The 16610-nt window shown below is 44.9% G+C and overlaps 1 protein-coding gene across 1 annotated transcript in view; it reads left to right on the top strand.

Moving 5' to 3' along the window:
* The window catches only part of glp2r (glucagon-like peptide 2 receptor), an 80614-nt gene that overhangs the window by 38985 nt on the left and 25019 nt on the right, over positions 1 to 16610 (top strand). Inside the window, exons 5-9 of the mRNA XM_078570600.1 lie at positions 2583 to 2689; positions 4263 to 4419; positions 5496 to 5655; positions 12327 to 12387; positions 14128 to 14197. Coding sequence (XP_078426726.1) covers positions 2583 to 2689; positions 4263 to 4419; positions 5496 to 5655; positions 12327 to 12387; positions 14128 to 14197 — 555 coding nt within the window. The remainder of the gene's footprint in view (positions 1 to 2582; positions 2690 to 4262; positions 4420 to 5495; positions 5656 to 12326; positions 12388 to 14127; positions 14198 to 16610) is intronic.

Raw genomic sequence — 16610 nt, 5'->3', positions numbered from 1 at the left:
GGGCCTGAAAAAATACATTTTACCTGCCGGCCGCAATGGTGTATTTTCACACCATATCGTCCCCTTCCCACCTCGTTACTTATGCAGCCAGAGGGAACACGCTGTCTCGCTGGCGGGCAGCCTCTAAATCGCCCGCCATGCTGTTACTTCACTGTTTCCTCACTCCAGGTGCCATATCTAAACACCAGCCATGTACACAGTTCTCAAGCTTACAGCCCAGGACTGCTCCAGTGAAGACTTGGCTCTGAAAGCCAAGAAGAGTTCAGTGACTTTTGGAGGCCCGCCATGATGCCCTCTACCCCCCGTTCTGGACACAGGAGGTCCAGCAATCTCCCCACTCCAGCTTGGTAGGCGATGGCAGTGTGGTCAGTGCCAACGCTGCACAGAAGAGGTTCGCCATCCAGCGCAGAAAGAGGATGAATGATCTCATCCAGGCCGCCAGGGTAAGGCAACCATCTCATCACTCCAAACTCACACTTTCACAAGCCCATCACACATTGACTAGCATCTCACTCACTGCCAACTCAAGGGACATTACCACTCACTCTCTCACACACACCCTCATATCTCCACCTGGCCTCATCTCCTCTGGAGATGCCTCCTCAGCCCTCACCCTCTTGAGGCCACTTGTACAGATCAACATGTGCCCCCACACACACCCTGGGACACCCCCCCTTCCCCAGTACAGCCCTCATCCTGCAGCCTCTTCCCTTGCCTGAGGTCTCTTCTTCCCCCTTCCCCAAGCAAGCCCTAGCCCTGCAGCCGTTGAAAAGCCACGTCACTTTTACAGTTGCTCACAGGCAGGTCTCTAGCTAACAGACCAGCCTTACAGCTGGTCTGTTAGCTAGAGACCTGCCTGTGAGCAACTGTAAAAGTGATGTGGTGCTGCCTGCAAAGCCTGGCACTGATAACTACGATTGCTGCCCGAAGCAAGGTAGGCGAACAAACCTCGAAGTCCCGAGTGAAGTACAGCTCACCAGGTGCACGTCACTTATGTAAAGTTGTGATTACAGACTGACGCGCCCAGGTGATCCAGAGTAGGGGATGATTCTGGTGAGCAGGGCTTATAATAAAATGTGGCAGTACCAAATGCGCTGTGACGGGTGAAGCGGACGATCACAAACTGGTTTCACGATAGCGTAAAACCGATTTTTAGCCTTATCGCCTGCTGCTCACACCTGCCTTGACGCCCGCTGCCAACAGGAGCAGACAATTCCACCCATAGAGTTAGGTTGCAGATCATCTGTGATCTCATTGAATCATTAAACAGATACCAGGAGCTAAATGTTCCTATGGTCCTTCACTGCCTATTAGTAATTTCTCGTGTGTAAGGTGATGAGAGGCAGCAAATTATTTGTGGGATCTTTATCCTGTGTCTACAATTTCCACAAGGAGCCTCTGGAAAACTAAAAAGCAAGAACTTATCAAATAATGATTATTGTATAATTCCTATCACCAACATGGCTGATGGGGGAATTTCTTTTAATGTTCCAAAGCTTGTGGAGTTTACTGTACAGATGTACACTGATGTATCTAGAAACAGTATCTTAGTTAATAAGTATTTTGAAAACCTCTAAGCATTTGTAAAAATATATAATGAAAGGGAATAACTCTTATCAACGTAAACCTTTGAATTGTTTGCATACAGTGGATGTAATTTTCTGGATATATGTGGATGAAACAGGCCCTTGCCCACCCCAATATTATTTAGAACATCAGAAACACAGTACGCAGGTTTTTTGATATGTGCTGGAGAAAGGCAAGTTCCTGGCCACCATTAACTTCTCTGAAAATTACTCAAGATATTACCTTCATGAAAACTGCTTTTTGACTCACCTCATCTTCTCTCTCACTCTTTTCAACCAGTTGATGATATTCTGCACTATGCAAGTGACATTTGCACCACCCAAGTGCCAGGTAATGACCATACCCAACAAAAGACAGCCTAACTGCCTCCCCTGGACTTTCAGTGGCATTACCATCCCCAAGGTTGCCACCATCAACATTTCGGAGGGGTTATCTTTGATCAGAAATTGAACTGAATGGCCACATAAATATTGTGTTTAGGTATTCTGTGTAGAGTGGCTCACCTCCTGACTCCTCAAACCCGCAACCTCCATCACTGAGAAGGACATGGTCAGCAGTTTCATGGGGACAGCACCACCTCCAAGTTCTCCCTGTCTCACACCATCCTGACTTTGATATATTTTGCCATTCCTTCATTGTCAGAGCGCCAAAATTCTGGAACTCCCTACCTCACAGCAGCGTAGGAGTACCTTCAATACAAGGTCTGCAGTGGTTCAAGAAGGTGGCCAACCAACACCTTCTCAAGGGCTGGGTAATAAATACCGATTTTTGCCAGTGAAACTCAAATCCTGAGAATTAATGTAAAAAAATTATGAGCCCTGGCCCCTTCGCCTAGATTTCACAATAAACGTTTAGAAGGAAAGGTTGACTCTTTTGTAACTAGGAAGTTGCATTTGTTGGATAATCTTGTTACCAGTTATTCGGAGCTACAGGGAAGCACAACTCATACTGTTCTTAATAATGACATGTTGTTTTGTTTTGTCTTGTCTTTGCAGAAAAATCAGCATGGGTTACTGAAAGCCCTGCAATTGATCTACACCGTGGGTTACTCACTCTCATTGGCCTCACTCTCACTGGCTGTGCTGATACTGCTGTGGCTTAGGTCTGTTCTCTGCTCATGTCGAACACTCTTAAAGTGTACTTGGGCTAAGATCATAGCTTTAATTCGTTATATCCAATGATATTCTTATAGCTTTACTGTCCTATCTCTTGACACTGTTTTATAACATGAGGCAAGGGCATACTGATATCAGGATACAGCATAAATGATTAGTACTATATGACATCCTTTGCATGAGCCAGTAACACAATCCCCATTGCCCCTTCTGACTGTATCATTTCGGTCCTAATGGTGTGTTATACAAAGGAACTATCTGTTGTGTCTGCCATGAGACTCCAAATGGCATGACAGTAGAGATGAGAAACGGGGAAAATGAGGAAGTTTCACAAAGCCGTAACTTTTTCTGATATTATAAAGGTCAAACTCCACTGTGTAATAAGCTGTTTACACATCCCAGGGTCTGGGTAATATTGTTAAAATGTTTACAGCTCACTTATATTGACCATGTATCACATGTGAAGTAGTGTGAAAGTCATTAAATATAATTTCTTTCTTCAACATAAATTTGGAATCTGAGTTTTATTGTCCGGCAGTGATGAGCACTAAACATATCAATTACAATGCAAAAACTAAAACTATTTTTGCCCATCAAATCTGTGCGCGCTGTTGCTGGAGCAAAGCAAAACTAATCCCATTGTGCTGCTCTCTCCCCATGGCTCTATCTTCTTCTTCTTCTTCCTCTCATTATTGTTAACACTATTTTTTTTTTGTTTCAGTTTAGTTTCAATCTATTCATTTTCCTTCAGAGTCCCATTCTTTGATGCTCCCTTTTTATCTAATAGGTGTATATCTATTTTGTAATCTATCAGCTCATTTTGAACATTCCCCACTGCTGACCCATTGACCATTTTTGAATTTTTCTGCCCGGTTAGTTTGAGCCAGATTACTTCTTACCTCTTTTTGATCTTTGTCTTTTCCTAGTTGGTGTCTCTATTCTTCATTAAACTGTGCTGTTTTCACCTTGGATCTAATTATGTTGCGGTTGCCAATTGTTCCCATTTGTCCTTCTAATCCCTCAACAGCTATTTTCCCAATTTCATTTCTCTAGACTATATTAAATAAAGCAATGCTTATTCTCTTTGTTCGGCAAGAAATATTTTGATCGAGGAACCAATCCTGGATGTATTCTTAAAAATAAAACTCCACAGGCCTCTTGCAGGATTGGAATCCTCTCTATAATCCAAACATTCTCCCTGTTCACCCCCAAAACAGAATTGTGTTCCACATTGTGCACTTTGCCTCCAAGTTAAGGCATTAACTTGAGACAAGTGAAATGATTCTGAACATGCCTTTATAACAGCTCTTCAGACTGTACAGAGGATTTAGCAAAGGCTATGAATGTTGTGTAAAATAGCAACTAAGGCCAACAACTTTCTCCGTGTGCCTATGTTAATTAACCTAATATCAATACAGCACATAAGAAAATGTTGAAACAAGTATGTTGGAAGAATTTCTAAGAGAATGCTTGTTTTGTGTGAGCTTCATTTTTAGGTGTGATCCAAAGAGAGTTCTGGTAACTGGATAATCCAAACACCTTTCCCTTTTTTTTCTGTAGGAAGCTGCATTGTACTCGAAACTACATCCACATTAATTTATTTTCTTCCTTTATTCTGCGAGCACTGGCTGTTCTCATAAAAGATATTTTCCTAAGCAACACTTACTCCAAACATCCAGATGATGAAATGGGCTGGAAGACCTTTTTTGACACTGAGGTAAGCTTGATATCCTGTATCTTCTGCGACAGAATTTTAAACCAATAAAATCACCGTCATATATGCCTGTCTCTTTTTTCTTCAGACAGAGACCATGTCTTCTTCCTTTCTATTTCTCCTTCTCTCCTCCTGTTTGTACAACTGTCTCTTTTCAAATTGCTCATTGTTTTAAGTAAAATAGTGATTTTTAAAGGAATGAGTCCACAGCCAAATGAATGATATCTTATTCACTATTGATCTTCATACAGGAATCAGTTATATAGAGGATTCCATTCTCCCACCATAAAGCTAATGGTCCAAACCTTCAGATATATGAACTGTTGCTCACTGACTAGCAATAAATTCTCCAAGCACCTCTTTGTAGCACAAAAGGTTTTCTGCCTGGCCTTGTCTTATACTGGAAAAAAGATATAATCACGATAAAAACAGAATTACCTGGAAAAACTCAGCAGGTCTGGCAGCATCGGCGGAGAAGAAAAGAGTTGACGTTTCGAGTCCTCATGACCCTTCAGCAGAACAGATTATTGTTGTTACAATCGCGATGCCTGCTGTGATACTGAGCCAACCAGACTATAAAGGTTCCAGTACTTTAAAGCTAATTATTTAAAGAACATATTTATTTAAAAAAAAAACACTAAAGAAGAGAACAATGTTATGGTCAGGAGTCCTGCAATGCGCTTGCTACATCTAGAAAGAGAATTCCATAACCTCAGAGTTTTTTTAATCCTACACCTGGACCGACTGAACCATTATCCCTTCTTTTCAAAAGTTCCCTTCCGGCTTGACCCTCTTCACCCAGATTTCTTAACATGAAACGAAAAATGCACGTATTGCACTGTCAAAATTCTGCTGCAGTCTGGCAAGCCCACATCAACGTGGCAGCACAGTTACTGGGTTTCTTGAAAACTAGTCCACTCAAATGCTACCAAGTGAACTCATAGTCCCCTCATAAGTAAAACTAGCCAGTACTGGGACACCACCAAGTCAAAACTGAATATTTCACCATCTATTTTAAAGTCTTATTGAAGCAGCTACTAGTCACATTTGCACTCTCTCTCTCTCTCTCTCTCTTCCAGGTTTCAAATGGATGTAAAATGGCCCAAGTTTTCATGCATTATTTTGTTGGAGCCAACTTCTTCTGGCTTTTGGTGGAAGGAATTTATCTTCATAAAATGATAGTCCTGGCTGTCCTTGCAGAGAAAAGGCTGTTAAAACAATACATCCTGATAGGATGGGGTGAGTGAAGCTCAAGTCTAAAACTTAATTTTTAAAATGGTGAACACATTTAATTTCCTTGCTTTTGGTGGTTCTCATGCATATTAATTACCACTCCTGAATATTCAGGTTGAGGCAATTGACCCCGGTCCCAAGCCCCTCTTCATGCAAGTTTAATTTCTTTTCTGATTTCGGGGTCCTGCTGTGTGGCAGTGGCACCTCCTCGGCCTGTGGAACTGGAGCTCCGAGGTCACAGGAGGAGGAGATTCGGATGGGCCGGACACTCCCAGAGTCGCCTGGGTGGATGGCCCCAGGCTGTGCACCTGCTGATCCTCCTCCCTGTGAGTGCCCGAGGGCCCCAGGCTGACTCCTTGAGGGGACAGGGTACCTGGAGTGAGATTGAGCTGCCCGGCACCCCTCTCACGTACACACTGTTGGAGGTCAACCATGGCATCAGCGATGGAGATGAGCCTGCGCAGCAGTGCAGGAGCAACGTCCTGGACCAAGGTCCCCATGGTGGCTGTCATCTTACCAGTGTTGACCTCGGTGCGTTGACATGCCAGTGTTATCATGAAGGCAGACGAAGTTCTCCATCATGCCTTGCAATCTGAGGAGTGCAGCAGACAACCCTTCCTGATGTTCCTGAGCTTGACTTCGCAGACCCAGCAACTGTGACATGATCGAGTCCAGAGGCTTGTCGTCTGACGCGGACTCAGCAAATCTTTGGCCTCAGCCTGCAGGACACCAGGGAAGTCACTGGAGCGGATCAGACAGTGCAATGCGCTCACCAGATTGTGATCCCGAGGCTACTCTGAAACTAGGTCCCTCTGAGGTGTGTGTCTCTGCGCTGGTGGAGAGTGTGGGTGAGCGCTGTGACAGGACTTTAAGGAGGGTGCTTCCAGATTCCTCTTCAGAGGTTTCTTCAGGGCTTGATTGGAGGTCCTGGGTCATGGACTCAGTCGGCTGTTTCCCAGATGTGCCTGCGGAAGCAAGGAGAGATTATAAGTGCATGGCAGTGGCCTGTGAAACAGGACACATCACTCAAAGCACGGTTCCTGATGGATGTTGCACTGCTGGATCCTTACTTGGTAGAGCACCGCTGACCTCACCGTCAGCACAGGATCGATCCAGATTGTTCCCAGCCAGCTGGATGGCTCTGTTTTCAAAGTCCATCAGGAGCTTGATTTCAGGCATTCCTCCACCAGTCTGCCACCTCTCTTGTTGTGTGCCAGCTTGTCCAGCATGATTAGAGATGTGGAGAGTGTAAGCAGGATGCCTGCCAGACCAGATGATAAGTATGCCTGGCCTGTGAGGGTGTTGAGTGGCCCCATGGATGGAATGAGGACAATGACGGTGCGTGTGAGAGAGTGAATGGTGGTGCCTCTTGAACCGGCAGTGAGTGAGGGCCCTGTGGATGTGTGATGGGTTTGTGGGTGTGTGAGTTGAGAGTGATGAGATGAGTGACCTACCCTGGTAGAACAGAGGAGATCATACATCCTCTTGTGGCACTGTCCTCTTTTGAAGGGCCTTGGTGCTGACCACCGCTGCTGCCGCTTCCCAAGCTTGGTTAGTCACACTGCTGCCCATCCTGCGGCCAGAGGTCATCCCAGCGGGCCTCCACAGCATCCAAAAGATGTCCCAGATAAGCATCACTAAACCCGGGGGGCTGCAGTCTTTTTGCCTTTCAAGGATACCTTCCCTGCAGCAATCGTGGGCTGGAAACACTGAGATGTGGTGAGCATGGCTGGAATTTAAATATGGCGCCCAGCGTGATGAAGTGGCAAGGTGATGGCGGGCAGGCGGGTGAATCAGAGCTCGCCTGGCATCAAAACAGCACGTTTCCCGGGAATGCAAAAATAATGTGTGGGTTTCGGGCGATATGGCATGAAAACTCGCCATCGTGGCCAGGCAAATCTGGGATGATTCCGCCCCAAGTCTGTCATATCCCACCTCCAGGACACTGCCTGTCATCTATCTGCTCCCCCCTCCACCCCCACCTTTGGTTCTCCTGAAGCCACCAAGGCTCTAGCTTAGGAAGTCAAAGCTACAGGTCATAGAGCACAACCAGCCTGAATGACAAGGCTACTCAGCCCCCTGTTTGCAGTTATATTTCTTCTATGCTGCTTCTTTTTTGTTTTAATTTTGAAGAGTTGGTCTTAATACTGATGCTTTGTTGCTGGATTAACCCTATATCAGGGCTGCAAGATCTGTTAGTAACAACAATTTGAGATAAGTGCAGATGGATCTTACCATGGACGAAGGGTTTCCATAAACCAGCTGAAGACAGCGCTATGGAAGCCCGACTGCCTTTTGCTGGGAGGTGCTGCCCAGAATGAAAAAACATTGAAACTGGGAAATAAGAATACTGTTCAGAACTGGTCTTGTATTCCTTAAAATGAAACATCAGTAAAAACTGGGAAAAAAGAATACTGGTTCGAACTGTTTTTTCCTTCTGGGTGGGGCATGCTGGGATGTGCTGGAGCATGCTGGGACATGCTGGGAAGTTCTGAAACATGCTGGAGAATGTTGGGCATGCTGGGGAATGTTGGGGAGTGATGGGGCTGTGCTGGGGAATGCTGGGGCATGCAGGGATTGTTGGAGCTGTGCTGGCGCTGTGCTGGGGAGCAATAGGGAGTGCTGGGCTGTTCTGTGCCACCAGCGCTTGCAGCATTGACTGCACATCGCAATTTCTTGAGGGCAGCATTTGCACAGGTGTCCTCTGCATGGATCAAAGGCAACTGATCCGGCACTACCCTGGCATCACAGCTCCACAGCTTGGTGTGACACCAGACTTCCTAATTCAGACCATGCGAGCCCATTGAACACCGTCAATCATCAGTCTATGAAGATCAAGCAGTGAGCTGCAGGATGGGCCCATCTCTGCAAGTCTGTGCAGTGTATTTGGAGGTGCTGTGGTTAGTTGCTGGATTTGTCAGGGAGTGTTGTTGCATCTCAGGGGAGTAGGTGACCTGTCCACACACAAGCTGGAAGAGATATGGGAGCAGCACTGACACTGTCTCTGGGTCTGCAGCTCAACTGAGAGATGGAGCCGGGACTGAGGAAGGAAAGCTCTTCCCTCTGCCTGATGTCCTCTGTCAACTTGGAGCCTGATCTCTTGCATGCTCTTTGACATTGAATGGAGGCTGTCTTGGCTCCTCATTGTTGACTTAGAAACAGCTGTCATTGTCCCCAGGAGTAAACACCTGGCACCTCCATCTCAATAACACAATTTGAGTCTTCTGATCTTTAAGAATTAAAGCCCTCAGGTTTACTGTAAGATTCCAGCATGTCACATGACCCCTTTCATTTACCCGATATTTAAAGATACAATCCCAAACTATAAGACTCTTACAAACCAGAGGATATAGTCCCAAAACGTAATAATAATCCCATAAACCTCACACTTGTAACAGGTTTATGTGAGGGAAGCAGATATGGGGCGGGAAGGAAGAGGTGCATGGTCACACCAGGAGCAGATTGCTCATTATGCCAGGTAGCAGAATGAGAGTGAGCTGGGAATTGAGAAGTCAGGAGTGTGGTAGGTGGTAATGAGGTGGCAGCATCAAACCCATGTGCTGCCTGTGACTAGTGGGACAGGGGTGGGCAGATTGCAAATTGTGACACCCCAAACCCAAAAAAAGAAATATGAAGAAATACAATTGTATAGATCCTTTAATGATCACTGGATGTCCCAAAACATTTTGCAGCCAATTAAGTATTTTTGAAGTGTAGCCACTGTTGCAATATAGGAAATGTGGCAGTCAACTTACGCAGAGCAAGATCCAACAAACAGCAAAGTGAGAATGACCAAATATTCCACTTTTGTGATGTTGATTGAGGAATAAATATTGGTCAGGACAACAAGGACAACTCCCCTGCTCATCTTCAAGATAGTGCTATGGATTCTTTTACATTCACTGAGAAGGTAGACAGGGCCTTGGTTTAATGCTTCTTTCAAATGTCATTGTCATCGACTGTCCCTCAATTCAATTATGATGACATGGGTCTTCATGTGATTGAATTGGCTGATTTTCGACCCGCAGATCTTTGGGCACATGGGGTGAGACATCCCACGAGCTAGTGGGATCCAGAGTGCAGGATTTGCTTCCTTTTCTTTCCTTCTCTGCCACCGCTCTGCCTCATCATTAAGACGTTGGGACTCAGAGCTTGATACAACTTGATGGAGAGGGTGTCGCCATTCTGCACTATTGGCAGCAGGCTCCTCCCAGTCATTAATGTCAATGCTGCCATGTTTCAAGGAGAGTCTCAGAGTGTCTTTGCAGCATTTTCTTTGTCCTCACCTGGAACATTGGACATTTGAGAGTTGAGGAAACAGGATCTGGCAGAGGAGATGGTTTTTGGCCATCCAGATACAGTGTCCAGTCCATCGAAGTTGATTTTGCAGAAGTTTTGCCTAAATGCTTGTGCGGCTGGCTTCAGGAAGGACACTAACATTTGTTCAATGGTCCTCCCATCGAATCAAGTGGATGCTGTGAAGTCATTGCTTGTGGAATTTCTCTAACACTCTTATGTGTCACCAATACACAGTCTAGGTCTCACTGGAGTACAGGAGCATGGCAATGACAACTGCTCTGTACACTACGACTTTTGTTGACTTGTGGACATCTTTGTTTTCAAACACTCACTGCCGTAGTTTGTAGAAGGCTGAGCTGGTGCAGCTGATCCGGTGTTGGATCTGCTCGTCAATGCTGGCCTTTTGAGGGAGATCACTGCACAGGCATGGGAATTGCTCAACATATTCCAGAGTCCTACCTTCAACTATATGGGATTTCGAATATTTAACTGACCAGGTGTGAGTTGATCTATGAGGTTTGCTTTGACAAGGTTCAAGGATAGGCTGAGTCTCTTGCATGCAGAATTGAAGAGATCGAGAATGGTTTGCAAATCTGGTGCAGGGTGGGCAACAACACTGCAGTCAGCTGCAAATTGTAGATCATGTACGTCTGTGGTGGTAAATTTAGTTTTGGCATGGAGGCAACTGAGGTTAAAGAGCTTCCATCTAGAAGATAATTAACATACCAGAGGGCAGTAGATTTTTGAAAAGGTCTGGTCACTGTCGGGTCGATTGTAAATAGCCTGGGGACTATCACACAGCCTTGCTTAATACTGGTTCAGATTTTGAAGTCTGTTTCAGATTTCCCACTCCAAGACAGTTGCAGTCATATCATCATGAAGCAGTTGCAGAATTTAGATGAACTTTCTTGGACAGAGGCTTGCAAAACACAGAGTCAAATTGCGATTTACTGTCCCACCAAACTATAAATTGCGTAAGCTTCAATATAGTTTAGAATTTATATTGTCTCACATAGTATTCTGTATCACTAACTCATAACTCGTGAATCTGACTCTCTACACTCTTTGCTGGGGAGGTACATTCTTAAGAAGAGATTCCTGGCTCCTATTAATATCTGGGATATTATACTGGCTAAAACATGTTTAAAAAAGGCTTTCTGGAGGACGGTAATATTCTCAGGGGGTGTCTTTCCTTTAGGGAAAATTATATCACTTCTTCAGAGCCAATTAGTGTCTTTGAGATATGTATACCTTAATGTGAAGTTGAGAGTGATCATTTGATGGTACTCCTGATCTAGGATTTATCCAAAAAGGTGCTAGGACTATAGTCACCACAATTTAAAATTCATATTTTTGTGTTTAACTATCTCTTCAAGGCATTGCCCTGCCCTATTTTGGTAAGCTGCCAGCCCTTACATCTCCAGTCCTCCATCTCTGACATCTTGTATATCTCCCACTACTTTCACCATTTGCCTTCAGGCACTATACTTTGAGAAGAACCTTTGCACCTCCTTCTCCTCTTCAAGATGCACTTTAAAACCTATCACTTTGACCAAGCTTTTAATTGTCCCTCCTAACATTTCCTTCTTTGTTTCAGTATCAGTTTTTGTCTGGTTACATTTCTGTGTAGACCCTTGGGACAATTCCTGGCATTAACGTTGTAATATAAATGCAGGTTTCTTTTGAATTCCCATCCTGCCATTGTGCTGGGCCTGTGGTGTATTCAGTATGGGCCTCGAGAGAAAAAATGCCCCATGTATCTACTGATTTATGAGCAATGACAAAGGACATCTGCTAGTATTATATAGAATGACAAGAGCTACTGTGTCTCTATGTTATAATCCATTTTGGAGGTTGGGATGAGTTTGAATGCTAATATTCTCCACTTCTACAGAGTGGAACCAGAAGAATTAGAAAAGCTCGGCTGAAAGCTCCATCAAGCTATTCAGGGTGGTGAAGGTCGGACTTCCAGCTGCCACTTTGACCTCCCCATGACCCTGTAACAAATCCCAGTTGAGGGCAGTTGGTGGTGGGGGGTTGTGGGAGGGGGGCGGCATTGGTGAGTTTCACTCGCTTGTATATAGGCAACAGGGATGTGAGTCCCACCATAACTTGGAGTGGAAACCTGGTGCTGCTGTTTCCCTCTGAGGGGAATTCTGCAGCCCTGATCCCTGGGGCTGGATTTTCTAGTTTCACTATTGCTTTGAAGTTTCCAGTCTCCAGAAAGAAACCTTAAATGTACCCACTGAATAAAATGTCACAGTTACCTAGGTATGCACTAGAGTTGAACCTCCACACTGGGACCAAATGGTCTTTGAATAGAATCCTTCCACAGCAAGTCTTGATGCAACTCAAAAACGAACTTCTTTCTCTTTCAGGGTGCCCACTATTCTTTGTTATACCTTGGACAATATCAAAGATTATCTATGAGAATGAATGGTAAGATATTCTGAAAAGAAAATGTGTTGCTTTGTAACTCTGTTAATAATTGGACTGGTGTATTGTTTTACTTGAAACACACAGAATCTTTGAACATTCTCTCAGACGCTTGAATGTAAAGATATCTAATCTGATTAATGATCCCTCTCTCACATCAAGGCACTCTCTCTTCTGTTGTCTCTCACTCTCACAGTGCCAGCTGGAAGATATGTTTTAGGATGATTCCCCAGCCTGATACCGGGGAACGTAAACAGCCAAGTTGACATTTAGCAAGCACGAGACATTTCCAGACATTTTAGTTGGGTGTAATGGTGACCTTCTAAACTTTGAGTATAAGGTGTTGCTCATGTGCTTAAAAACAGAAAATACTGGAGGAAATTAATGATAAAATAATAATATTTAAAGTTAATAATAAAATAATGAAAATTCAGCAGGTCTGGTAGTATCTGTGGAGAGAAAAACAGAGTTAACATTTCAGGTCCATGACCCGTTTCTCTCTGCATGGATACAGCCAGGCCTGCTGAATATTCCCAGTGTTTTTCCGTTTTTATTTCAGATTTCCGGAATCTAGATATTTGCTGTTGTTTACATTGCTTCAAATATTCTCCTTTCACATAATTTTAATGTACCAGATATCAAATCATATGTAAACTTAGCTGTAACATGTAGACACTAACGAACTAACACACACACACACACACGAGTGTACCCAAAGAATATGAGGACATTAGAAATAGGAGCTGGAGCAGGCCATTTGGTCCTTTAAGCCTGCTCAACCTTTCAATACGACCTTGCTTGATCTGCTTGAACTCCGCCTTCTCACAGAGTCCAAATAGTGAAAGGGAAGCACAATGTGAGAGTCATAGGGTCATAGATTCATTTACAGCACAGAAGGTGGCTATTTGTCCCATCGTGCCCACATTGGCTTACCATCAGAGAGGAAAAGACATGGGGAGAAAATTAGAACATATTAACAACAGTAAGGCAGTGAATTCTTTTTAAAAATTCCTAAGATACAGGGCAGAATTTTACGCCCAGCGGGCGGGCGCATGCCTGACCCGATCGGGCGCAAAATCGGGCGAGAAGACGTCGGGCGAGCGTCCTGACATCATCGCGCACGCACGCGATATTTCGCTCGGCGGGCGAGGGCAAAAGCCAGAAGCGCGCCCGCCGACAATTAAGAGAGCAACCTAAGCCCATTGACAGCGCAGTTGATTCTGATTTTTTGTTGCCCGCCCAACCTTACGGTTTGGCGGACGGGCGAATCAGCCAGGCAGCCTTTGCATTTCTTCGTTAAACCTCATCCAAGGGCCCGGATGAAATTTCTGTGATGAAATAAAATAAAAATAAATACCTGCGGGCAGCATTTTGATCGGCTATATTTTCAGGTGATTGATTATGGACCCTTTTTTTCAGCTTTTAAAGCCTTTGATCATTTTCAGGCCTGCAGCTCCCTGAGGCAGCTCTTCGCCTTCATGGAGCTTTCTCGCAGAGCTCACCCTGCGCCCGTGGAAATATCATCACCCGCCCTCTTCCCGCCCCCAGCTCTGAGCGTTTTAGCACGCGTTTCACACTGACTGGCCGGTAATTGGCTAGCCAGCGCGAAATTGCGGTCGAGGGCCAATCACAGTCGGGGGCCCGTTTCCCATCCGATCCCAGACCCGCCAAAGGTTAAATTCAGGCCATAACATTTTACAAGAAATAATGATTATGTTTACTGGTAAATTTATTGTGTATTAGGTGCTGGGGAATAAACAGACACATGGGCATCTGGTGGATCATCAGGGGACCAGTGATATTTGCAATTATAGTGAGTATCAAAGCATTCTTCTGTTGGTATATATGCAATTAAAATCATTTTTGAACAGTTTAATCATCATCCATCCTATCGTTTCATGTTTGTTCAATGAGCAGTGTCGCTTACGTATGGTAAAGTTCAAATCGGATTTCTGATAGGCATCTTCAAGTTTCAAGGCTGAAGCTTATTTCTTACATGACAAACTGTTTGGTGCTTTTCCACAGTTACAAAGCTAAATTTTAAATAAAAATAATACTCAAGCCAGCCACTTTAATTTAAAACGTATTTCAGGCTTTATATTTTTCCAATTCTGGATGCACGATCTTAAGTTGAAGCGATCAAATTCATGCTTTCGTATGTGTATTCACATGGAAAAATCCACAAACTTAAAACAACATCCAAGGCATGACCACAAAGGGTTAACAACTTTTAGCTCTGTAGAAAAGAGCACACACATGCACAGAGGTGAACAGACTTGCGTTCATAGAAAGCCGCCAACATTCACATACACAAAACTGAGATCAAAATCCGATATCCAATCCGGTTGGCCGGCAGTTCTCCAGTCCCTCCGGGCACAGCATTACAGTGGCCGGAAGAGGCACTGCAGGGAGTTGCCTGGCGCTAAGTCCCGGGACCCAGAGGACAAGTTAAGTGGCAGGGGTCCCAGGGAGGGGAGTGTAGGGAATGCCTGGAGGGTTACCACAGGAGGCGATCGGGGACTTTTGGTGAGGGGGGAGAAAGGCCAGGGGGTTGTGGAGGGAGGTCCGGAGGTCATCGGGCCTTAAGAGGTAGGTGCCCAGAGTCAGAAGGGGGCTTCTGATGGAGGCTCACCTCCCCTTTCCGCCCAAGATCTAACAATCTTTATTTCCGGCCTTCCCCAACTCCCCGAGCTGTTAACCGCCCACCAGCCTAGAAATTGAGGCCGGGCTGGGCTGGGCTGGGCAGCCACTCAAAGGCCTTAACTGAGGCAAGGGCTGGCTTCCCGTCCAAAGTCCTGCCCGCCCCAACGTAAAGTCACTCCAAGGTTGGGGTGGGCAGGAATCCAGAGGGAATCCTGACCATGCAATTTCACACTCCCCCTGCCACCCCACCGCCTCAGAACCCGTCGGGGTGGAGGGTGTGGTGGGGAGGGAGCATAAAATTCTGGCCATGAAGTTGCAAGGAGTTTATACTTACAAAGCATTCATGCCTGGTCAGCTCTATGCTGATTGTAGGCTTCAGTGATTGGCCGGATCACTTCCCCCTCTTGACTGCACTAACCAAATTCAAAAGTTATTGTTTTCTATACAGTTAAAATCAACATGTACTAAGTTGGTGGTGGATCCTCAGTTTCCAGATATTCTTTGGCAGAACCTGGTTCAGATCGACCATGTGGGGAATTGTCCAGAGTATTTGGTTGTTAGCTAGTAGTTAGTTGTGCTTATACAGTCTCAGGGAGATTGAGAGCCACACACGCATCTACCTTTCCAGATTCCCAAGGCCTACTTCAAAGCTTTCTAATAAGCTTCTTTTGTCCTAGTCCTGATAAGCTTTTTAGGGGAACAAGTTCCTCCTCAAGACAAAAAGTCACAATTCAGCCGTTTTGAGGAAAACAATTTCCCACCAGTCCTGCTGCTTCCAACGTCTCAAAGCACGATGGCCAAGGTTGGTCAAGATTAAGCAGTTTGTACGTGTGTATGCACATACCATAATGGTTGGATAGCCTACGCAATTTTCAACCTAATCTACAGTCCTTCTTCCCACTGATTCCAGGTCCTGCAGCCAGTATTGCCTGACTGTACCACACTGTTCACATTATGACATTGTTTTTGCAGAACGTTTCAGTCCCTTTGCTGAGGAGACTCCTCAATGTCCTGCCATTCATTTTGGCTGCTGGGAGTCATCCAATTTTTATTTTATTTGTTCATGGGATATGAGCATCGCTAGCAAGAACAACATTTCTTGCCCATCCCTAACTGACTTGAGGAGGTGGCGGTGAGTTGCCTCCTTGAACCGCTGCAGTCCATGTGGTGTAGGCGCACCCACAGTGCTGTTAGGGAGAGAGCTCTGGGACTTTGACTGAGTGACAGTCAAGGAATGATGATATAGTTCCAAGCCAGGATGGTGTATGACTTGGAGGGAATCAGCAATGTACAACAGTCACAATCTTGGTACAATTGCTTCCTAGTCATCAGGAACTGATTCAGACTATATTATTTAACTACAAATGCAGAAGTTAGAGGGTAATTAGTCTCTGAGGGAATGCTATTCATCTGATAAACTCTACTTTGGAAAATTGTAACCAACTTTCATTTATTTAACATCTTTAATGTAGTAAAACATCCAAAGATACTTCACACATGACACCAAGAGATGTTATGGCAGGTGACCAAAAGATTGTCAAAGGGGTACGTTTTAAGAAATAACTTAAATGAAGAGAGAAGTG

Source organism: Cetorhinus maximus, chromosome 24 (genome assembly GCF_964194155.1).
Source record: "Cetorhinus maximus chromosome 24, sCetMax3.hap1.1, whole genome shotgun sequence".
NCBI classification, from domain to species: Eukaryota; Metazoa; Chordata; class Chondrichthyes; order Lamniformes; family Cetorhinidae; genus Cetorhinus; species Cetorhinus maximus.
Note: the sequence above shows the minus strand (reverse complement) of the source record. Positions and strands in the feature narration are given on the sequence as shown.